Here is a 22,065-nt window from a genome sequence, read left to right on the forward strand (position 1 = left end):
CTCCCCTCCCCCTCCCCCTCCCTCTCCCAGCGAGCCCTCCCCTCCCCCCTCCTCCCCTCCCCCTCCCCCGCCGGGGGCGGGGCCGCTGCTCCCGCGCGCTCCGGCCCCTCCTCGGCCACACAAAGGCCCGTCTCCATGGCAGCCGCGCGGGCCACAGCGCTGCGCCGATCGCGGCCCGGGCGCCATCGAGCCTCCGCAGCAAACGAGCAGGTACGGGGATGGGGCCCCGCTCCCGCGGACGGCCGGGCCGGGGGCGGGCTTCATCGTCAGCACCGCTTGGCCCTGGCCTGCGGCGCTCGGGACTCGGGGACTCGGGAGGCAGCCGCCCCGCGCAGGGCGACCCGGGCCTCGGCCGCTGTCGGTCCGTCCGGGCAGCCGGGGCAGGGCCCCTCCTGCCTCGCGTTCTTCCAGGCGGTGGGTGAGGCTCGCGGCGCCAGTGGTGGCCGGGCCGAGGGTCGCAAGTGGGGCGCCGCGCCCTCTCCCGCCGCCCGCGCCCCTCCGGAGACGCTGTGGTTCCCGACCCTCCGTACTCTTGCCCCCCAGCCCTCTGGCCACCGAGATCCGTGCAAAAGGCGGAGGTCGGCCCTAGCCGTGCAAGAGTCCCAGGCCTGCGCCCACCCAGCCTCGTTCCGGGGTGGCCGAGCCGGAGCTCTCCCCAGGGGCTGGGCCCGCGGTCAGACCTTAGCGGCTCCCACACTCCCGGGCCTGGTGAGGAGGGCATGAGCCAGGGCCACCCTGGGCGCCCCTGTCTGCACCTGCCTGGGTGGAAGGCGGGTGCAGGTTCCGGGTTGGGAGGAGGACGGCCTGGCACCGGGCGAGTCCTGGCGGCCCGGCCGCTTCACTGCGCAGCCGGCTCCGGCGGTTCCGGTGCTTGTTGCCTGATGTTTGGGTGGACACTCTGGGACCCAGAAAGTCTCTGTACTCACTGCCCGGACCCTGCCCCTCTGTGTGCCTCCGCCTGCGGGAAGCCCTCCTAGATGGGCCTTTCCCACCATTCTGTGCTCAGGTTGCTTGGAAGATTTGAGGAGGGTCCTTGAGCTCAAGGGCTTCAGAGCTTCCTGCCACGTCACTGGGCTCCTCTTCCCAGCCAACTTGGAGAAAGGAAGGGGTTTCAATGGGCTCTGGGGCTGTGGCGGGGGGTCAAGACTTGGGGTGAAGCTGGACAGGAGAACAAGGCCCCAAGAGGCGGGGGCTCAGCCCGACCCCATACCTGGACGTCACCCTGGCATAGAGCGGGGAGCCCCAGAGTTGGACAGCTGGGGCAGGGGCTGTCGGTCCTCTGTCCTGAGGCGAGGGTCCCTAGGAGGGCACAGTCAGCATCGGCCTGGCCGAGCCGCTGAGCATGTTTTGTGGCGTGTCAGCTTTTAGGAATTCCCGGAGAAGATTGAAAGCAAGCAGGTGCTTTCAGCAGATCTGAGCTCGTCACCTCTTCCCAGCACACCTATCGGTGGCCCACTTTCGTCCGACTGTGGGGGGAGGCTTGAGGTGTGGCCTGGGGCTCCTCGCCCCAAGAGAGGAGGGAAGTTGCAGAGAAAAACAAGGGTTTGGAATTCAAGTCCCCCCTCCCCCGCCGGCCGCCTGCCAAGAAGGAATTATTTTGGATTACCCAGCCGTGTCCAGCCACCCAAGGGGGAGGCTGCAGCCGTGGGAGAGAGATCCACTTCCGGGGCCATGGGTTGAGAGCCCCAGGAGGGAGGGACAGGCAAGTCTGGGCAGCTCCAGCACCTTCCGCGGCTGCTCGGCCGGTCGGGGGCGGGGTGGGAGGGGCTGTGTCACCCGGGCCTGGAGAACGCCCCAGCAGGCCCACCGAGCCAGCCCGGGGTGTGCCCGCGTTCTCTGGGGGAGGCCGTGGGCCAGGAGGGATCCTGGACCTCTGATCTCAGGGCCCCAGGGCAGCCACCCCGCCCAGAGAGCCCCCTTCACCTCTGGAGGGCTCAGCACCATGGCCCCAGGCCCTGTGAGGCTGCCTCCTGCGCTGGGTCCAAGGACACACCTTGGGCTTGTTACTCACACCTGGCGGTCGTGCGGTGTGGCCCAGGGTGACAGGGCAGGCAGGGGCGTGACCTGGGCTGCCTGGAGTGGGTGGGGCGCTGGGGTTCCCCAGGGCCGAATCTGGGCTGGCCCACTGACGAGGCACCCTTGCCTGAAGCCCCTCCAACCGCCCGGCCCCCACCTCCACATCCCCACCTGTCAGTCCGTCCCACTGGCGAGGGGTTCCCCAGGGGAGGGGCCCCCGCAAGGAGCTGTCTGGGCTGTTACCCGTCACGTGACCTGTGGGGTCCCTGCGGGCTTGCCTGCAGCCGCACCCCCAGCGGCCCCTGGAGAGTCGGCACTGGGAGGCAAAGCGAGCAGCTGGGCTGGAGGGCTGCAGCCCAGGGGCCTGGCCGCAGCCCAGGGGCCTGGCCGCAGCCCAGGCGAGTGGAGCAGAAGAGATTGGATTGGAAGGCTGGTTGGGGGCAGTGGTGGCAGCCTGGGGTGGTTCCGTATGGCAAATGCCCCTCTGCCCTCGGGCCAGCTTGGTTACAGGCCGTGAGCCATCCCGGGACCTGGGCCGTTCCCAGAGCATCGTGTTCCCTTCCCTGCCTGGTCTCACATCGCGGGGGCCGAGCTGGTGGTGCCTGGGGGCGCTGGGCGCGGGACCGGCTGTGGCTTCGGCACCTCCCCACGTGGTCCCTGGGCTGGTCTGGGCAGATCCGCGCTGCGACGCCAGGCCCTCTGTCCCGGGGCTGTCCTGTGAGCAGGAAGTTGTCATTCACGTCAGGTCTCAGGCCTTTTTGCTGCAGCAACAGGCACAGCCCCCTGCCTTGGCTTCCTGGGTCGGGGGATAGGGTTTTCCTCTTTGCTGAGACCCTCTTGTGTCCAGAGCCTGCTCTGGTGTCGGAAGCAGTCATGGGAGGAGAGGAGCGATCAGACCTGTCGAAAGCCGAACCGGGCTGGTCTTCCAGCCTCGACCCGGCTCACTGAGGTGGGCGCAGTTTCACAGGGACCAGTCTCTGGTTCTAGTGGGGGCTGGACGAGTCCCTCCCCCTGAGGCTAATGGCTATTTGTGTTTGGGGCCTTTAAACGTCTTTGGTTTCAAATTACAGGACAGACTGGGCTGCTGGTGGCCCATGATTGGTGGGGGGCGCCGGGCTGCGGAGGGCTGGGGGGCACTCCGTTTCCCTCTTCTCTCCCTGCCACATGTGGGCCCTTTGTGGTTTTTCCCTTCCCTGGTTTCATATCCTCTTGTGGGTTTCTGCTTCCCTCTGTCCCGGAGGCTTTGAAGACCTCAGTCCCCCAGCTGACCAGGCAGGAGCCCTGCCCTCTGCTGGGGCCCCCGCCAGACCAGGGCACAGCTGCTCGTCTGAAGGGCAGGGCAGGGCCTGCTGTCCTGCCTGCAGCACCGAACCCTGTGTGCCATGACTTGGCTTGCCTCTGTGGTATTCACACGCCCATGACAGTAGCTGGACCCAGACCCTCAGGTGGAGCCTGGAGTGACCGTGCGCACACCCGCAGCTCTGCCCCTCTGGTCCCGGGGAGGAGCCCAGGGCTGCCCCTCCCCTGGCGCTGGGGTCCTGTTCCCTCCCTCGGGGCCTCTCTGGAGCCCCTCTGCAGCTCCGAGCAGCCTCACTCGGAGACCGGCTCCCCCATCACGGGCAACTCTCCACCCTGTGGGCTGGCTGTGCTGGGCAGAGGAGGTGTGGTCCTGGGGTGGGGCGGGGCACCTGGGAGAGGGCTTGGCCTGGAGCCCAGGTCCTCAGCCCCTGAGATCACAAGACCTCTAAAATGGGGCGCATCCTGGTGCTAGATGAGTCTGGGCCTGGGCACGCGGGGAGCGAGTGAGGCTCTTGGGTGTCACCCAGGTACTGACCCTGGTGCTGGCATCAGTCCTGCCCTGGACTTGACTCTTCCGGGTGTGGAGACACGGCCGCTCGGCACAGGTGGCCAGCAGTTCCCCTGGGGGTGCGGGAGGAGGGGCACTGCGATGAGCTCAGATCTCTGTGCCTGATGCAGGCCAGCCGAAGCCCCTGCTCAGGAAGAGGAAGAAAGAGGGAAGAGGTTTGATGTCAGCTCTCAGACGGCCACCTGTGTCAACACAGCGTCTGGGCAGGGGCCTCTGCCCCCAAGGCCCGGACAGTTCCGGGCACCGGCCTTCTGCCCGGGTCTGGGGCCGCTGGGCCAGCCTGCTGCCTTGCAGAGCAGGGCCCTGTGGGTCCTGCCCCCACCCCCTCCCCAGGCTTTTTCAGAGCCAGGCTTGCTTTGGAGAAGGGCCAGGCCCAGGACACTGCTTCGGGAGGCCGACGCCTGCCCCAGGAAGGTGGCCGCTGCCCTGCACACACCTCGCGACGGGAGAAGCCGGCTCCAAGCCTCCCTGGGCGAGGGCAGGTCGTCGCAGTGAGGGCCCCGCATGGCCCCCAGCTCCCCCTCAGCCTTTGAGTCTCTCCCCAGCCTGGCCAGCGGATGTGAGGGGCTAGACCTCCCCTGTTCTGGCATCAGGCCAGATCTGGGAGCCACCGTGGCCATCTCAGGACCCAGGAAGGGAGGTCAGGATGAGGGACAGGAGGCCCAGGAGGAGCCAGAGGGGGAGACTGGCAACGCTTCCTGCAGGGTGGGTGGCAGCTCCTGGCTGAACTGAGCTGGCCCTGAGCTGGGGTGGGTGCGGGGCCTGGCCCCAGGGCCTCGGGGCCTCTTCAGGGCGTGCCATCACAGGGAGGCCCGGTGTCCCCCCCAGTCCTGGCCGCCCTGCTGCCCCCTGGCACCTGCGGAGTCCCCCCTCAGCACCCAGCCTCAACCTGAGCTGGGGCGTTTCCTCACTGGAAACTCCCGGCGCCTCTGCCCTCAGAGCCTGACCCTGAACCCATCCACTGCACACACCCCCCCACACACACACCACAGCTGGACTCCAGACCCTCCCAGCCCTACGAGGCCCCGCCTCCGTGGCCCCCGCAGCCAGCGCAGACGGCCCAGCCCCCCCTTCCCACACAGGGTACCCGGGGCCTGCTCCAGGCCTCTCTGCCCTTCTGGGTGCCCTGGGCAACGCTGAGCTGGGGCTGCCCGAGATGCCCCCAGCCCAAGTGGTTGGGTCTGGGGCTCTTCGTCCTGCACACACCCTGGGTGGAGGGGCAGGACCCCCGAGGCAGGGACCCCCGAGGCATCCCAGATGTGCGCCTGCACAAGAGTGCTCACAGATATGTTGGGGGTGGCTGGCACGCCGGCCTGGCGCAGTGCCCCAGGCTAATTGAGGGGTTCGGTGTGACGTAGGAGGCGGGATCGGGGCAGCCGCCGCGGAGCTGACAGACTGACAGGCAGATTACAGGCCTCGCCTGCTCCGTGCTCGCTGGGCCCTCACCCATCCGCCCCCAAGCCTTGCTCCCGCCCCTGCACAGGGCCTGGGCCAGCTGCAGCCGCCGTAAGCCTCTGGCAGCCCAGCCAGCCCACCCCACCAGCTGCGGGGGCCAGCCTGGAAAGGGGGCGGGCATCAGACATCAGAGTCAGTGGCCATGCCTGCCGCGGCGGGCCCCGCGCCCTCTTCACAGCTCCAGCCTCCCTGCTTGCTGGGGGGACAGGGGTGCAGCGCCTCACGTTGGAGCCCCTTGGGAGCCGGGGAGGCTGGGCCTCCCTGACTCTACACTCCAAGGCCCTGCAGCACCCTCCCTCCGCCAGCCGGCCCAGCCCATACTGCGCCTCCGCTGCCGTGCCTTCCTGTCCCTCTCAGCCTGGCCCTGACCGGCTGCCCGCGGGCGGGAGGGTCTCTGGGGGTGTCTACATTCACCCGAGTGCCAGTGCGGCACATCTGTGCACAAGGTGTGGCCTGAGGCCGCCGTGGGCCAGGGCCGGCCAGCTGCTGGGGTCGCGCGGGGCCTCCTGATCCTGGGGCGGGGAGGCTCGTCCCCATGTCCCCGGCACACAGCAAGCGTTTGGGGGCTTCGGGCTGAGCAGATGGGGCAGGTTGGCGGGCCCATCTGGGGGTCCCCGCAAGCACAGGGAAACTGACAGGCATTAAGCTGCAAGGTGTTCTGGGGGGCACGGCTCTGCAGAGGAGGGATGTGGGCAAGCCTGAGGGGGAATCAGGGCCCAACTGAGTCCGGGTGCGACATGGGCGGCTGGCACTAGGAGGGCTGCCAGGAGGGCAGGCTTTGCAGCACAGTGGAGCCCATGGGCACCAGGCCCCACTAAACCCCACCTTCTGCCCCAAGGGCCCAGGAGGCCCAGGAGGCAGTGGACTGCTGGCGGGCCGGCTTGTATTCTTGAATAACAATTCATTGAAACGGTGTTCCCCTAAGCCTCCTCTCCACAGGCTCAGGGTCAGGCAGTGGTCGCTGGGCGAGGCAGTGACTGGGGCCTGTTGCCAACAGCATGGGATCAGTCCGGGGCAGCATCCACCCTCGGGCTTTGCCCAGGGAGCTGCAGAGGTGCCTGAGGGTCAGGGTGGGACACAAGACACCAGTGAGGGTGACCTCAGATGAAAGCGGAGGGGTGCTATGAGGTGGCTGGAGTGGGGAAGGCCCACAGGGTCGAGGGGAGCCGGCCGGGAGACCTGTCAGGCAGGCAGCAGGGAGAGCCCTGGGGCTTCTCTGCACCTCCTCACCTTGGCCTTGGGTCTTGGGCCTTTGACCTCTGGCCACCGGGCAGGGGTGACTTTCCTGCTGGGCCCCAGAGCCCCAGCTGCAGGGGTGGCTGCCCAGTCTCCCTCAGCCCCCGCTGGGAGAAGAGCGGCTGGGAGCCGGGCGTGTGGGGAGGGCGAGGTGACACCCTACACCTGGGAGGGTCCCTTGGGAGGCTCTCCCCGGCGCTGATGCAAGGCTCCAGCTAGACGTCAGCCAGGCCCCGGCCCGCCCCGGCCCGCCCCCGCTCGGAGGTGTCTGTAGATCGCTCGGCCTTTGCCCGGTGAGTCTGGTTGGGGTGGGGTGGGGCGTCACGCAGGCGGCACTGGGGCCTCAGTGGGTAACTGGCGGACAGCGGAGCTCGGGGGCCTGGGCCTGGGGCCGGCGGGGCTGTGCACCGCGCCCTGGCCGGCGAAGGACAGCCTGACTCCCGCCAGGCTCCTTGGTGACCGGCCCCTGGGACCACGTGGCCGCCGCCGCCGCCGTCATCGCAACTGGAGGTCAGTCTCCCCGCGACCGCGCGCCCAGGGGCCCCGGCGAGCCCCGTCCGAGGCCCATGTGCGGCCCTGGGGGCGCGGGGTGCAGGCGGGGCCTCGGGAGGGGTGGTCCGCGGGCGCCGCGCCGGCTCCGGGCCGCCCGGGGTTGCGAGAACGGGCCGCCCCTCCCCATTGGGGCCGCGCCCCGCCTCCCCGACTGAACTCTGACCCGGGCCCCGGGGCGCTCGGCGGGCCGGCCCGTACTCCTCTCGCCCTGGCCCGGGTGCCGCGACACTACCCCCCCGCTAGCGCGCGCCCACTCCCCGCTCTTGTCTTGAAAACAGCGGAGGCTCCGATTTGCCGGCGTAGCGCCGGTTTTGTTTCCTCTGATTTGTTTCGCGCTCCGGGCTAATTGCAGATTTGCATTTTCGTCGCGGGAGCGGAGCGCAGGCGGGTCTCCCGCAGCCAGCTGCCCGGCGGGGGAGGGGCGGCGCTCCTGGCCGGACCGCAGCCCTCGCTACCTCCCGGCCTAGGGTCGGGGGAGTGACTCGCGGCCCCGAGCTCTCCGCCAGGGGTTGATTCCTCCACTCCCTCGGTCCTGGGGGTCCCGAGTGCCCGCTGCGCGGTGCTAAAGCTGCCCCCCGCCCCCACCATCTCGGAGTGTCCCCACCTGGGCCTGAGCCTCTGTCTGAACGGCCTCTTCTCCCTGTCGGCCGAGCCTGGGTCCCCTGCCCGAGCCCACAGGCTGCCAAGGGCCAGCCCCCCTCCCCTCCTCGCCCCCTCCTCCCTCCCCGCTCCGCAGATCTGGCGGCTCTGCGTGGTTCTGACCTCAGCGCTGAGACGTCGCTGCCTCAGTTTTGCTGATGATAGTGACAGGGAGGGCCAGCCTGCGCCCCAGGGCCCTCCTCCTGGGGGCCAGGGCTGCAGGGTGCCCTAGCCTGGGGTGGGGTCTCTGCCCTGCCCAGTGGGCACCTCCTGTTTGCCTTTTCCTGGCGGGGGAGCAGAGGGTGAGGCTGCTGCCTAGGAGAAAGGAACCCAAGGAGGGAGCCTCGGGGGGCCCGCTGGGCGCGGCTCCTCTGCTCCCCAGGCAGTGGGTGTGTGAGGAGAGGCCCTGTCCCCTCCGGTGCTCAGGCTGGGGGAAACACCCACTGAGTGTGGGGGGGTTGGGGACCAGCCCTGGGGGCACGTGCACGTCCCGCCTCCTCCGCCGTATGTCACCCCCGTCGTGGATCACAGGGCTGAGACCCAGAGGCGCCCACTGGGCCAGAGCTTGTGTTTAGACCTTGCTCACTGGCCCATCAGTGAAGACCGTGGGCCATGGTGGGTGAGAGACGGTCCTGCAGGGCTGGGTCAGGATGGCTGTCTCCGGCTTCTGGGGGGTAGGTAGGCGTTTTCCAGGGGGACAGCAAAAGCAGAGGCACGGGGGCATCATGATGTCACCCTGAATCCCTCCTCCAGGCACCTCCCAGCCTCACACTGTGGTTGGGGCTGTCATCACCCCCGTGTCCCTGACAGGGAAACTGAGTCTCAGTGTAACTTTGTCCATAGCCCATATAACCCTGGGTCGAGGGGATTCAGCAGCGGCATTGGGTGTGTGTGATTGTGGGGGGGGGTCACCAGGACCTCGCACCTGTGGGCGTTCAGGAGAGGGGCCTTCACCTGAGACGGCAGGAATGAGTGGAGCTGCCAGTTGGAGGCAGGGTGGACGATGGGGCAGCTGGGGGCCGCGCAGAAGGGAGGTGTCCAGGTCCTTCAGAAGGGAATGTGGGTTGGGGGGCGCCTGCTTTCGGGAGGAGAAATCTGAGGGCCGCCTCCAGGAGAGTCTGAGAGGGGATCCATCTCAGTGGATCCCTTGGTGCAGGTCCGTCAGGTGAGGTTGCGGCTGGGTGTGTGGGCTTAGGAAGAGGGGGTCCCTTGGAAGAGGCCAGCCTCCCTTGGCCTCGCCTCCAGCACACATGCAGCACCCCCTCCCAGGGATCTGGGCAGGTGGAGGGCTGGGGCTGGGGACTCAGCCATGCCAGGCGGAGGGAGCAGGCACGGGGCTCACGGAAGCCAACGTGATGTCCCTTCAGGGGCAGGCCTGCATGCTCCGGCCCCAGGGCTGTGGATCCCGCGTTCAGCCTCGAGGCCAGGCCCGGCCCGGCCCTCTCTTAGGCTCCACCGTCCGAACGCCCTTTGGTTTGGCCCTGCCTTTGCCTGTGGAGTGGCCTTTGCCCCTTTCACAAAGGCTGCCTCCGTACCTGCACCCGCACACCTGGAGCCTCGAGCTCCTGTTTCTGGTTGACCGTTCCCGCTTCGCTGGGGGCTGAGGACGCCAGAGAGATTTCCTGCCCCGAGTGTGTAGGTGTGGCGCCCCCCACCCGCAGGCCTTGCCCCTGCTGGGCTCCCTCAGAGCTGCTGGGGGTCCTTCTAGCCCTGGGCCCTCCTCACAGTGTTGGTCCCCACATTCGGGTGCTGTCTGGCACAGGAATGAGGTGCCTGGGGGCATGCTGCTGGCAAGCCAGACAGGGAGCCCGTGGTCTGTGGCCTCGGTGGCGTGGCATTCAGTAGACCAGTGGCACGTGCATACTCAATATAATCTTGCACGTTTCCAAAAAGTGGCCAATACTGCTTTATGGTCTCAGCCCCCTCCTCCCTGCCTCGAGGCTCACCATGACTTTCAGTCTGGATGTCCTCTTCTAGAACTTCTCAATTAAACTCCTGTGTGTCTGTATCAACCCCCATGGGTGGAGAGGCCTGGAATTCTGCACCACAGCTGTCCTCAACAGGTCTGGGCTCTGTCGGGGTTCACACGGACCACCCATCTTCACCAGCACCGTGGGTTCTCAGGGTCCTCCAGTTGCATACGTCCGCGCTGAGGAGTATCCTTGACCAGGCCCTCCCTGCGGGTACACAGGCGTGTTTATCCAGGAGGAGAGGATACAATTGCAGCTTGCTGAGTGCTACAATGTGACAGGCTTTTCAGGCCCACATCTTTTAGTTCTTACAGACCACTGGGCTTTCACAGATGGGGAAATGAGGCTCAGAGAAGTTAAGTAACTTGCGCAAGGTCGCACATCTAGTGAGGAGAATCGCGGAGTTGTGTGTGCACGTTTTTTCAGAAAACAATTTTACTTTTAATCAAAGTAATGTATGTACCTTGCAGGATCTTAGTTCCCCCAACAGAGGACTGAACCCAGCCCCTTGTCAATGAAAGTGCAGAGCCCTAATCACTAGACAACCAGGGAATTCCCTTCTCTGCCTCTTTGAGCAGAGGCTGGAGGGGCATGCCGGCATACACATCAAGTGGACCTGTGTGCCTGGGGGTGCTGGGCTTGGGGCTGGGAGGCCAGTGTCTGGGCGGGGCTGAAGGTGGGGTGGAGGAGGCAGGAGGCTGAGAGTTTCTTCCAGGATGGCAGAGGCCATCTGGGGCCCCATGGGCTGCTCCTCGCTCCCCAGACGTGGAGGCAGGGGCCAGGCTTGTCGTGAGACCACCATCTCTCCTTTGCTTTTTAGAGCACCTCAGTGTCGGCCTGGTGCAGAAACTGAGCCGGACTACTGAAGCCTGGGTGAGTAGGGGCTAGCGCAAGCTGGGGAAGGTGATGGGGGCCACAGCCACGCAGTGACAGGGTGACGTGTCCCCACAGGTCTTGTCTGGCCAGGCCCAGCGGGCACACATCTGCCCAAAACCAGGTGCCCTGCTGTGGGGGCTGGCAGGCTCACGTGGGAGGGTGGGCTCTTCAGGGAGCCAGGAGCGCAGCTGAGCACTGACTGCAGCGCTGCCTTCTGGGAATCGGGCCTGGACCGAGGGGCACGAGTCCAGACGGCTTCCGGGCCGGCAGCAGGCTGGAGCTGTGGACTTCTTGGAAGTGCACCTCCGGACTTCAGCCAGGAAGAGGCGTCTGGTGCCCCTGAGGAAATCCCCGCTGCCCCGGTGAGCAAGCAGGGGTCCCGGGCTGCCTTCAAAACAGGAAGCGCCCGTTCCGGGAACACTAGCCGCAGGGAGCTTTGCCGGCTGCGCCTGGCGCCTCCGGTGTGGTGGCCTGAGCGTGGCTCCTGGTCAGGTGGGTCACCCTTTGCTCCTGGGCCTGGCCAGGCAGGTCACCTGAGGCTTTTGTTTGTCCAGGAAGTGGAGGGAGCTGCCGCCTGGAGTCCTAGCCCCTCCTGTGACACAGTACAACCCAGGCTTGTGAGAGGGGCTCACTCTGCCCACCGCCCAGAGGGCTCCTAGAGGTGGCAGGGAGCCCAGGTCTGGCCGCGGCCTCCTGGGGGTGGGGTGGGGCAGGGAACAGCCCAACATCTGGGCCCCTGGGAGTCAGCAGCAGGATCTGGTCCCCTGGGTGAGGGCACACGGCGCCTTCACCCCTCAAGTCTGGTGTAGCAGGCCCGGGGCCCCTGCCCCAGGGGCTCAGTCAAGTGGGCACTAACCAGGGGACCACCAGAGCACTGGGTCCAGGCTCTGTAACCCGCCCATCTCCTGGGCCCGAGGGAGAGGAGCGTGTGGGGGAGTGGGCGTTGTGCCGGATCGGTCGGTTGTGGGTTCAAGTCCTACGCGCGCTTGCCGATGGGCAGAGGGGCCTGGACACGGATCCGTCGGAGACCGGGGGCCCTGCTCCCAGGGGCGGCTCCAGCTCAGGCCGCAGCTCCGCCCCCGCAGGCCGGCCCGCCCCCGCCCGCCCGCTCGCTCCCTCCCTGGGCTCGGGGAACATTCCATTCATTCCGCGGCCGGCCGTGGCCGGAACCGCAGCCGGAGCCAAAGCCGAGCGGGGCCGGGGTCGCGGCGGCGGCGACGCGGGGACGCGGGTGAGCGGGGCCGGGCGGGGGGAGGCGCGCCAGCAGAGGCCCCTGACGCCCCACCACGCGCGCAGCGCCGCCGAGCGGACTTTGGGCAGAGACGGGCCGGCCAGCGGGGCGGGGCAGCCGGGGCGCTGGGCGGCGGGGGAGGGGCGGCGGGGCGGGGCCTTCGGTCGGGCCGCCCGCCCCCGGGCCTGGGGGGCAGCACCGCAGGCGCCGGAGCGTCCGGCCCCGCGCAGCCCTGGACTGGCGGGTGGCCCAGCCCCACGCCCGCGGGCCTCCGGGGCGTCCTGTCCTCCGACTGCGCGCTGGTGGGGCCCCTGCCCCGGGCGGGCCTGCGGAATCTTCTCGCTCCTCCCCAGCCTCTGCGCGGCCCGGTCACCCTGGCTGCCCCGCCCTCCTCCTCTTGGGCCACCTCCGTCCCCTTCCCAGGTCCCTGCCGTCTCCCCTGCTGGACACCGTCCCGCCGGCCTGTGGATGGCTCCTCTCCCAGCAGCTTGTCAGGAGGCCTAGGCGGGAGCGCTTCAGAGCAGGGCGTCCTGCGCGGGGGCGGGGGGGCCGCTGTCCCGCCGAGGGGCCCCCTCCCCGGCCGGGACCCGCCGGCGCCCCCCGGTGGCTCTGGAATGAGGAGGCTTTCTCACCTGGTTCTTGGCTATGCCTCCTCCAGGGGCTCCGGGACTCCTGGGACGTGGTGGAGACAGAAACAAAGGGATGGAGAGAAGCCACAGCCTGGCTGGGGGGCTTCCTAGTGCCCCAGGGACTTGGCGTGGGGGGCGGGGGGCGGGCTGCGGGGACAGCAGCCACAGGGGGGGGTGGGGGGCGCGGGTTCCTAGTGGCTCAGGGAAAGAAGGAAGTCGGATTGCTTCTGTGTAATAGTCACAGGTCCATGAGAGGAAGCCAGTCAACATAGCTTTGGCCAAAGCCAGTGCCCCAGAGAAACCTCCCCTGGCCACGGAGCAGACAGCTTTCTCTCTCCCGGAGGAGGCCTGGGCAGGAAGGGCTATTGCAGGGAAGGACAAAAGTAGTTGTTTCTTGAGTGAATAAGAGTGTGTCCAGGGAGGTGGTGTCGAAGGTGGCCGCAGCGTCGAAGGTGTGGGCAGTCTGGGAGGCCAGGGCCCCTCGTTACCTCTGCCATCCGGGCCAGTCTGCACTTGGCCCTGTGGGCACGGACAGGGCTGCCCTAAACGTCTTGCCAGGCACAGACACCCTCGGGGCAGATGTCAGGGGTCCAGGGATGAGGGCTGGGACACAAATTGGGAGAGGGCAGCCTGAGGGGGTGGTGGCAGAGACTCTCAAGATTGTAATCAGGGTCCCCAAGGTGGGGAGATGCTGGACCACCCCAAGCCGGGAGAGGCCTGCACATTGGCAACCCTGAGCTCAGCCCTCATGCACACAGACGCGGGAACGGGCCTGCATACCCACACAGGGGTGTGTGCTCAAGTGGATCCCTGCACACTGACGTGGCCTGCTGCATCCCACACGCAGCAGCACTCTCAGACTCTGGGGTCCCCTTCTCAGAGACCTGAGGGTCTCCACAGGCAGGGCGCCTGCACTGCCGTGGCCCTGGGGGGTGGGGGTGGGAGTCAGGGAGGCAGGCCGGGTTACCGTCCCTGCAGCTTCGCTGTTTCCGGTCGGATCCCACTGTGTGCTGAGAGTCAGGCACAGAACAGGTGTGTGGTCCTGTTTGCATGTTCAGGGCCTGTTGGCTCGGGTCTTATGGGGAGTGTGGTCTGGGGGTGGTGCCTCTCAGATCGCCCGCGCTGTGGGGTCTTGGGACATGAGTGCCTGGGAGACTTTCTGGAGGAGGTGCTCTGTTGTCTCAAGGTGAGCCTGAAGGTGCTCTGGGAACCTGGGGGCCAAGGCCAGGGCACAGTCCTCTGGGGGCGGCTGGCCACACCCAGGCCTGGAGCTGCAGCGCTGGTAGCCTGCCCCATCAGAGGTTAGGTCACAGGGTGGTCCTCTTGAGGAGGCTTGGAAGATGGTCTCCTTGGAGTTGAGAGTGGGTGTGTCTGGCCAGAGGGGCGGGAAGGCAGGGAAGGGAGTGGGCCTTGGGCTGGGCGTCAGGAACAGAGTGGGTGGGTCCTCCAGGCCGGCGCAGCCCTGACCCTCCTCTCTTCCTACAGGGTGCAGGGGCAATGGCGCTGCAGCTCTGGGCCCTGGCCCTCCTGGGCCTGGCAGGCACGAGCGCGAGTCTGCGGCCCCGCAAGCTAGACTTCTTCCGCAGCGAGACGGAGCTGAACCACCTGGTGGTGGACGAGGCGTCAGGCATGGTGTACGTGGGCGCAGTGAACACGCTCTACCAGCTGAGTGCCGACCTGCAGCTGGAGCAGCGGGCGGCCACGGGCCCGGCCCTGGACAACAAGAAGTGCACGCCTCCCATCGAGGTGAGCCAGTGCCACGAGGCCGTGCTGACCGACAACGTCAACCAGCTGCTGCTGCTGGATCCTCCCCGGAGCCGCCTGGTGGAGTGCGGCAGCCTCTTCAAGGGCATCTGCGCCCTGCGCGCCCTGGGCAACATCTCCACGCGCCTCTTCTACGAAGACGGCAGTGGCGAGAAGTCCTTTGTGGCCAGCAACGACGAGAGCGTGGCCACCGTGGGCCTGGTGAGCGCCGCGGACCCTGGCGGTGAGCGCCTGCTGTTCGTGGGCAAGGGCAACGGGCCGCACGACAACGGGGTCATTGTGAGCACCCGCCTCCTGGACCGGACCGAGGGCCGGGAGGCCTTCGAGGCCTACACGGACCACGCCACCTACAAGGCTGGCTACATGTCCTCCAACACGCAGCAGTTCGTGGCCGCCTTTGAGGACGGCCCCTACGTCTTCTTCGTCTTCAACCAGCAGGACAAGCACCCGTCCCGGAACCGCACGCTGCTGGCGCGCATGTGCAAGCAGGACCCGTTCTACTACTCCTACCTGGAGATGGACCTGCGCTGCCAGGACGCCGGTGACACCCAGGCCCCCGCCTTCGGCACCTGCCTGGCGGCCTCGGTGGACCGGCCAGGCTCTGGTGGGGTGCTGTACGCCGTCTTCAGCACGGACGGCCGGGGCGGCAGGGGGCCTCGGACCGGCCTCTGCCTGTTCCCACTGGATGAGGTCCACCGCAGGATGGAGGCCAACCGTGACGCCTGCTACACGGGCGCACGAGAGGTGGCCCGCGACACCTTCTACAAGCCCTTCCACGGCGACATCCAGTGCGGTGGCCACGGGCCGGTACGTGGCCTCAGCGTTCTCACAGGGGCTTGGGCCACACGCGGTGGGTCTGTGCGTGGCCCTGCTTGACGTGTGTCCACATGCCTCCCTATAGTGAGGGCCGTGTGTGTGTGTGCGGTGTCTCCACGGGCAAGTCAGCGTGAACACCCACATGGGTGCCTCTTCTCCCAGCTGTCGGGTGCACTGGGGGTGGGGGCTTGGAGCAGTGAGCACCCAGGGGCGCTTGTGTGCCTGGGCTGGTTCTGGGGCGTGTGTGGGGCCCTGAGTGCTGGGGGCCATCGCGGGGGAGAGGCCTCGGGCAGGCGTTGACGCCATGGTCCGCAGGGTGCCAGCGAGAGTTTCCTGTGTGGCTCGGAGCACTTGCCCTACCCACTGGGCAGTCACGACGGCCTCTCGGCCAAGGCCGTGCTGCACCGTGGAGGCCTGAACCTGACGGCCGTGACCGTGACTGCCGAGAACGGCCACACAATCGCCTTCCTGGGCACTTCGGACGGCCGGGTCCTCAAGGTGAGGCCCAGGGCTGGGGCAGGGTGGCTCCTGGAGGGGTGCTCAGTGCACAAGACGGCCCCCTCCTCACCGTGCGCCTGCCTCCGTGCCCGCAGGTGTACTTCGCCCCGGATGGCAGCTCCACGGAGTACGGCGCCGTCCTCGTGGAGATCAACAAGAGGATCAAGAGAGACCTGGTGCTGGCCGCAGACCAGGCTAGCCTGTACGCCATGACCCAGGACAAGGTGGGCCCTGGGCCTTGCAGCGGGGCCGGGCGGCGTGGCAGGGCCGGCCCTCTTCTCGGGCCCCGACCATGTGTCTGAGCACCTTCCGCGCCTTTGAAACTGTTGCTGTCTGTTCTGTGTCTGTCTGGCCCATCTAACCAGAGGATCAGTGCTCAAAGTAGGCCTTCCCCAATGGCAAGCTGGGCTGAGGGGCCACTCTTGTGAACTCAGATGGCCCAAGCCCCACAGCCTCTTGGGGGCTGATGCAATGGGCACCAGGGAGGCGCCACAACCAGGGGCTCCCTTGACTCCTTGGAACCCGGCGCCAGCTGATCCCGGGCGAGGTCTAGCGTCCCGGGCTGCCCGGAGCCATCCCTGCTCAGCCTTGTGTCGGCGTTGAGGCTCCTAAGGCTTAGCGGGTAAAGGTGGGGTTGAGCCAGTGGTCTCAGGCGTCTGTCTTGGGGGGGTCCTCTCTGGCTGGAGGCTGTCCGTAGTCATGCTCGCTGCCTGGTGCCCTCAGGTGTTCCGGCTTCTCGTGCAGGAGTGTGCGAGCTTCTCCAGCTGTGCTCACTGCCACAGCTCACAGGACCCCTACTGCGGCTGGTGCGTCGTTGAGGGCCGGTGAGTGCCTGGGGCTCGGCCCCACCCAGAATCTGGCTGTGCAGCCCCGCCCCGCCCCGGCCTGGGGGGCTGATGGGCACCAGGCTAAGACTGCACCCTGCCCTCGCAGCTGTACCAGGAAGGCGGAGTGCCCCCGGGCAGACGAGAGCGGCCACTGGCTGTGGAGCCGCAACGAGTCCTGCGTGGCCATCACCGGGGCCCAGCCGCAGAACATGAGCCGCCAGGCCCAGGGGGAGGTGAGTGGCGGGGGATGGGGGCAAGGCCGCCCCTCACCCAGGCTGTGGGGATGGCCGGGGGCCACACAGGGCCGTGCTCCTGGCTGTGGGTGCTGAGCCTGGGCACAGGAACTCTGTCCTTTTCGTGGTCCCCTTTGACCTGGGGCACCCCTGAGAATCCAGGGCAGACCCAGGCCCTGTCCCAGGAGTGACCCAAGGGGGTCCACATTCAGGAGGGCGGCCAGAGAGCAAACCAGGGGACAGGTAGCCCGGGTAGGGCTGGGCTGGGAGGTGGCCCGCTCACCAGGTCGGGACCAAGGAGCCCGGCATGAGTGGCACGGCCTTTCCGCAGGTGCAGCTGACTGTCAGCCCCCTCCCGGCCTTGAGTGGCGACGACACACTGCTGTGCCTCTTTGGAGGATCGCCGCCTCACCCCGCACGGCTGCAGGAGGGCACCGTGGTCTGCAACTCGCCGAGCCGGAGCAGCCTCCCTCGCACGCCGCCTGGCCAGGGTGAGGCACCTGCTGCTGCCTGCCAAGCCTGGCCCCGGGTACCCACTGAGACCCCAGGGCCCTACCCTGGCCGGGTGGCGTGCAAGCAATGTGTGATGGGCACCTGCCCCGCCCCCACCCCCACCCCAGCCAGCTTAGACGGGTGAGGCCGTCCCTGGAGGCCAGGCCCGGCGCCGAGCTTGTCCCCTGAGCACGCGGGGTGGTGGAAGCCGGCTCACGGGTGAAGGCAGGGCCTGTGCAGTGACGTAGCTGGGACCTGGCAAGCACTCTACCCTAGACGCCAGGGAATCAGGGCCCTTGACGCCCACAGGGACAGAAAGATGGCTAGCGGTTCAGGGCGGGGGGCGGGCAGCACGACACCGGAGCTGGGATCTGACGGAGGCCTGGCTGAGCCCTCGGGGTCAGTTCCAGCCAGGGTCTCTGCACTTGGTGTCCTGTGGGAGACTCTGACGCAAGGCTGGCTTGGGACCACAGAAGGCCCGGTTCCAGCCTCCTGTCCCCCACGGGCCAGCCTAGCCCGCGGCCCCACCCAACGCTGTCCCTCCGTAGATCATGTGGCCGTAACCATCCGGCTCCACTTCAAACGTGGCAACGTCTTCCTGACCTCCCACCAGTATCCCTTCTACGACTGCCGGGAGGCCATGAGCCTGCAGGAGAACCTGCCGTGAGTGGCTCCCCCGCCCGCCCCTGGCCCCCGTGCGGCCCCCACGCCCCTCACCGCCCCCTCTTCCAGGTGCATCTCCTGCTCCAGCAATCGCTGGACCTGCCAGTGGGCACTGCTCGAGCACGCATGTCAGCAGGCCTCTCCAGGCCCCGAGGACGGCGTCGTTGGCGCCCACATGGTGAGGGCCCGGGGCCGCCGGGGGCCCGGCTGCTCGGCCGCAGCCCGGCAGATCCTGACCGTTGCCCCTCCCCAGGAGGACGACTGCCCCCAGTTCCTGAACCCCAGCCCGCTGGTCATCCCCATGAACCACGAGACGGATGTGACCTTCCAGGGCAAGAACCTGGACACGGTGCAGGTGAGGGTGCTGTGGGGCCCGGGCCTGGGGGTGGGGCTTACTCAGGCCTGACCCCTGCAGACCAGAAACCATCCCCGCTTCGCATTCAAGGCCCAGTGTGTGGGGGAGGCAGAGAGGTCTGGGAGGATGGGCAGCGTTTGGATGGCCGTGCGCGTTCAAAACCCTGGCAGTGAGTGCTGCTCAGGAGGGAGCAGTCCGTGGGCCCAGGCGGGGACCGCGCTGTGGCAGAATGTTCCTTGGGTGGGGACGCCCCAGTGGCCTGGGAGCTATGTGGCACAGCAGGCTCTGGGGCCCATGGCGGGGTGGGGTGGGGTGGCCCGGCCGGGGTGTCCTGACTGGCCCGTCTGGCAGGGCTCCCCACTGCTTGTGGGCAGTGACCTCCTCAAGTTTGAGGCGTCGGTCAGCACCCAGGAGCCAGGAACCTTCTCCTTTCGGACCCCAAAGGTACGCCTCCCTAGGTGGGTGGGCCGGGTTGGTGGACCCCACGGAGGCAGCCAATTCCCTCCGCGGCTTGATGGCATCACCGACTGAATGGACACGGGTCTGAGCGGGCTTCAGGAGCCGGTGAAGGACAGGGAGGCCTGGTGTGCTGACCCCCACGGGGTCGCACAGAGTTGGACACGACTGTGCAACTGAACAGCAACAAGCTTGAGGGGTGCGGGGGTCAGGCCCACCACACCACCCTGCTGAGGAAGCAGGCTGCAGGCAGGCACAGCCTCGGGCGTCCCCGTGTCCCCCGGCTCCCTGGAATGGGAATCGCCCTCCGCCGTGTGGGGACACGTGGTCCTGGCTGTCCGGGACCTCGTGGGAGCAGGGGATGCAGTGTGTCCCCATGCGCCCCTAGCTGACCCACGACGCCAACGAGACGCTGCCCCTGCACCTGTACGTCAAGTCCTCCGGCAAGAATGTTGACAGCCGGCTCCAAGGTGGGTGGGCGGGCGGGCGGGCGGCTGGGCAGGCGGGCAGGCGGGCGGGCGCGGGAAGTAGGATGGCCCTGCTGATGGCCGGCTTCTCCCTCCGCAGTGACCCTCTACAACTGCTCCTTTGGCCGCAGCGACTGCAGCCTGTGCCTGGCCGCTGACCCCGCCTACCGCTGCGTGTGGTGCAGCGGGCAGAGCCGCTGTGTGTACGAGGCCCTGTGCAGTAATGCCACCTCCGAGTGCCCGCCACCCGTCGTCACCAGGGTGAGCCCCCCACACCCCCCTCACCCACAGGAGAGCTCCAGCTCTCCCGCCCCGGGACCCTCGGGTCAGCCAGGCTCTGCCAATTTCAGATCCAGCCTGAGACCGGTCCACTGGGCGGAGGCATCCGCGTCACCATCCTTGGGTCAAACCTGGGGGTCAGAGCAGACGACGTGAAGAGGGTCACTGTGGCTGGCCAGAACTGTGCCTTTGAGCCAGAACGGTACTCCGTGTCCACCCGGTGAGTGGGCAGCCCATGACCTGGACTCCCAGGGCTGGACTAGGTCCTGTCCTGTGGGGCCAGAGGACTGGGGGGCATGGAGAGGGAAGACGTGGTTCAGGTGTGCGTGGGTGCCCAGGCCTTGCACACCCACAGAGTGTGCCCACCTGCCTGCCACCCATGCAGGATTGTGTGCACCATCGAGGCTGCAGAGGCGCCCTTGACGGGCGGTGTCGAGGTGGACATCAACGGAAAGCTCGGCCATTCACCTCCCCATGCCCAGTTCACCTACCAGGTAAGTACCTGGCAGGTCAGCACAGATGTGGGCAGGGTCTGGGGGCCTCCTGACGGCGGCTGTGGCCCAGGGGAGGCCTGAGCTGGGCGGAGGGCCTGCGTCCCCACCCAGCCCTGAGCCAGATGCCCTGCCCCTCTTCCAGCAGCCCCAGCCCCGCAGTGTGGAGCCCAAGCAGGGGCCACAGGCGGGCGGCACCACGCTGACCATCAATGGCACCCACCTGGACACAGGCTCTGAGGAAGACGTGAGAGTGACCCTCAATGGCGTCCCTTGTAACGTGTGGGTGTCACCCACAGGTCACCAAATACTGGTCTCCCCTGGTTCCTGGGATAGGGTGAGGGCCCTCTGGCCATGACCCTGTGTCCATCCTGGAGGGGGTAGCCCCAGGTAGACCCAGTGGCCTGGGGCTGGGGTGGTCCCCGGGTGGGGCTGACGCTGACCGGCTCTCACACCCTCAGGACACAGTTTGGGGCCCAGCTTCAGTGTGTCACCGGCCCCCAGGCGGTTCCGGGAGAGCTGGCCCTGAAGGTCTACTATGGGGGCTCCGAAGTGCCCAGCCGTGGAATCACCTTCACCTACCGTGAGAATCCGGTACTGCGGGCCTTCGAGCCGCTGCGGAGCTTTGTCAGGTATGACGGGGGCCCCTTGGTAGCAGGTGCCTGCTCCACCCACCCCGTCCAGCTGTTTCCCAGGCACTCGCTGCCCTCCGGCCTCGTGAGGATTGGCAGATGCTGGTCTGGGTGACAAGAGGAGGCCTCCACTCCCCGCTGTCCCCCCAGGTCCCTTCCCCCTAGACACCCAGGTGGACAGCCTCCCTGCCCTCTCACAGTGCAGGATGGCAGTGCTCTGGGCACACCTGCTGCAAGGCAGGTCTGTGCTCACACTGGCCTGCAAGTATATCCCAGGTCGTGGTGGGTGGGGTCAGGGACGTAGCCTTGCAGGGCACTCGCCTTGCCCGGTGTGCCACTCTGGCACTGTCTCCTCCCTGTCCCTCAGCGGTGGCCGGAGCATCAACGTCACAGGACAGGGTTTCAGCCTGATCCAGAGGTTCGCCATGGTCGTCATAGCTGAGCCCTTGCAGTCCTGGAGGCAGCGGCGGGAGACCGGACCGCTGCATTCCGTGACGGTCAGTCCTGGTGCCCGCTGCGGGTACAAGCCAGGGCTGGAGGCCCCCTGTGCCAGGTGGCCTAAAGGTCCCCCCTCGGCCCTCAGGTCGTGGGCACGGAGTACGTGTTCCACAACGACTCCAAGGTCGTGTTCCTGTCCCCGGCCGTCCCCGAGGAGCCCGAGGCCTACAATCTCACCGCACTCATCCGGATGGACGGACACCAGGCCCTGCTCAGGACGGAGGCTGGTGCCTTTGAGTACGTCGCCGACCCTACCTTCGAGAACTTCACCGGGGGTGTCAAGAAGCAAGTCAACAAGCTCATTCACGCGCGGGTGAGGATCAGCACAGCCCCGGGGGGCAGGTCCTGAGCGGTACAGGCAGGGAGCAGCCCGAGGCCTGGCCTGAGCTGTTCGGGGCCTCCCTGATGCCCTCCTGGTCACTGTGACGACCCCCACCCCAGGGCACCAACCTGAACAAGGCCATGACCATCCACGAGGCCGAAGCCTTTGTGGGCGCCGAACGCTGCGTCATGAAGACGCTGACGGAGACGGACCTGTACTGCGAGCCCCCGGAGGTGCAGCCCCCTCCCAAGCGGAGGCAGAAGCGAGACACGGCCCACAACCTGCCGGAGTTCATCGTGCGTGCGGGGGGCCGCGGGCTGGGGTGCGCACGGGGGTGTCTTCGGCGCGGCCCCCCTGGTCCTTGCTGAGTCCCTCCCCACGCAGGTGAAGTTTGGCTCACGGGAGTGGGTGCTGGGCCGAGTAGAGTACGACACGCGCGCAAGTGACGTGCCTCTCAGCCTCATCCTGCCGCTGGTCATCGGGCCCATGGTGGCTGTCATTGCTGTATCTGTCTACTGCTACTGGTGAGCTGGCGTCCACCCCTCGGTCACACCCACCGGCCGGCACTACCCAGGCCGGTCCCAGGAGTTTCCCTGTGCCCCCAGGAGGAAGAGCCAGCAGGCGGAGCGCGAGTACGAGAAGATCAAGTCCCAGCTGGAGGGCCTGGAGGAAAGTGTGCGGGACCGCTGCAAAAAGGAGTTCACCGGTAGGGGCTCTGGGGCGGGTCCCAGGAGAGGCGGGCTAGAGGGGCGGGTCCCAGGAGAGGGTTGCTCGAGGGCGGATCCCAGGGGAGGGGGGCTC

General features: G+C 67.5%; 1 protein-coding gene across 3 annotated transcripts in view; it reads left to right on the forward strand.

Annotated features, from left to right (window-relative positions):
• The first annotated feature begins 116 nt into the window (after nucleotides 1-116).
• PLXNB2 (plexin B2) overlaps nucleotides 117-22,065 on the forward strand; it is a 27,155-nt gene continuing 5,206 nt past the window's right edge. For 2 of the 3 annotated variants that reach the window (XM_040233577.1, XM_040233580.1), the window contains exons 1-23: nucleotides 117-210; nucleotides 10,556-10,608; nucleotides 13,957-15,042; nucleotides 15,367-15,549; nucleotides 15,645-15,773; nucleotides 16,273-16,373; nucleotides 16,483-16,609; nucleotides 16,941-17,100; nucleotides 17,650-17,764; nucleotides 17,834-17,942; nucleotides 18,018-18,119; nucleotides 18,471-18,563; nucleotides 18,964-19,045; nucleotides 19,143-19,303; nucleotides 19,393-19,541; nucleotides 19,707-19,815; nucleotides 19,958-20,094; nucleotides 20,274-20,444; nucleotides 20,812-20,941; nucleotides 21,028-21,255; nucleotides 21,384-21,560; nucleotides 21,649-21,788; nucleotides 21,870-21,970. In XM_040233577.1, the coding sequence (XP_040089511.1) occupies nucleotides 13,969-15,042; nucleotides 15,367-15,549; nucleotides 15,645-15,773; nucleotides 16,273-16,373; nucleotides 16,483-16,609; nucleotides 16,941-17,100; nucleotides 17,650-17,764; nucleotides 17,834-17,942; nucleotides 18,018-18,119; nucleotides 18,471-18,563; nucleotides 18,964-19,045; nucleotides 19,143-19,303; nucleotides 19,393-19,541; nucleotides 19,707-19,815; nucleotides 19,958-20,094; nucleotides 20,274-20,444; nucleotides 20,812-20,941; nucleotides 21,028-21,255; nucleotides 21,384-21,560; nucleotides 21,649-21,788; nucleotides 21,870-21,970 (3,778 nt within the window). In that variant the 5' untranslated portion in view covers nucleotides 117-210; nucleotides 10,556-10,608; nucleotides 13,957-13,968. Of the gene's footprint in view, nucleotides 211-10,555; nucleotides 10,609-11,760; nucleotides 11,843-13,956; nucleotides 15,043-15,366; nucleotides 15,550-15,644; nucleotides 15,774-16,272; nucleotides 16,374-16,482; nucleotides 16,610-16,940; nucleotides 17,101-17,649; nucleotides 17,765-17,833; nucleotides 17,943-18,017; nucleotides 18,120-18,470; nucleotides 18,564-18,963; nucleotides 19,046-19,142; nucleotides 19,304-19,392; nucleotides 19,542-19,706; nucleotides 19,816-19,957; nucleotides 20,095-20,273; nucleotides 20,445-20,811; nucleotides 20,942-21,027; nucleotides 21,256-21,383; nucleotides 21,561-21,648; nucleotides 21,789-21,869; nucleotides 21,971-22,065 lie in introns of those variants that run through there. The other variant, XM_040233578.1, reaches the window with a different exon arrangement.

This window comes from Oryx dammah, unplaced genomic scaffold (genome assembly GCF_014754425.2).
Source record: "Oryx dammah isolate SB20612 unplaced genomic scaffold, SCBI_Odam_1.1 HiC_scaffold_29, whole genome shotgun sequence".
Classification (NCBI taxonomy): domain Eukaryota; kingdom Metazoa; phylum Chordata; class Mammalia; order Artiodactyla; family Bovidae; genus Oryx; species Oryx dammah.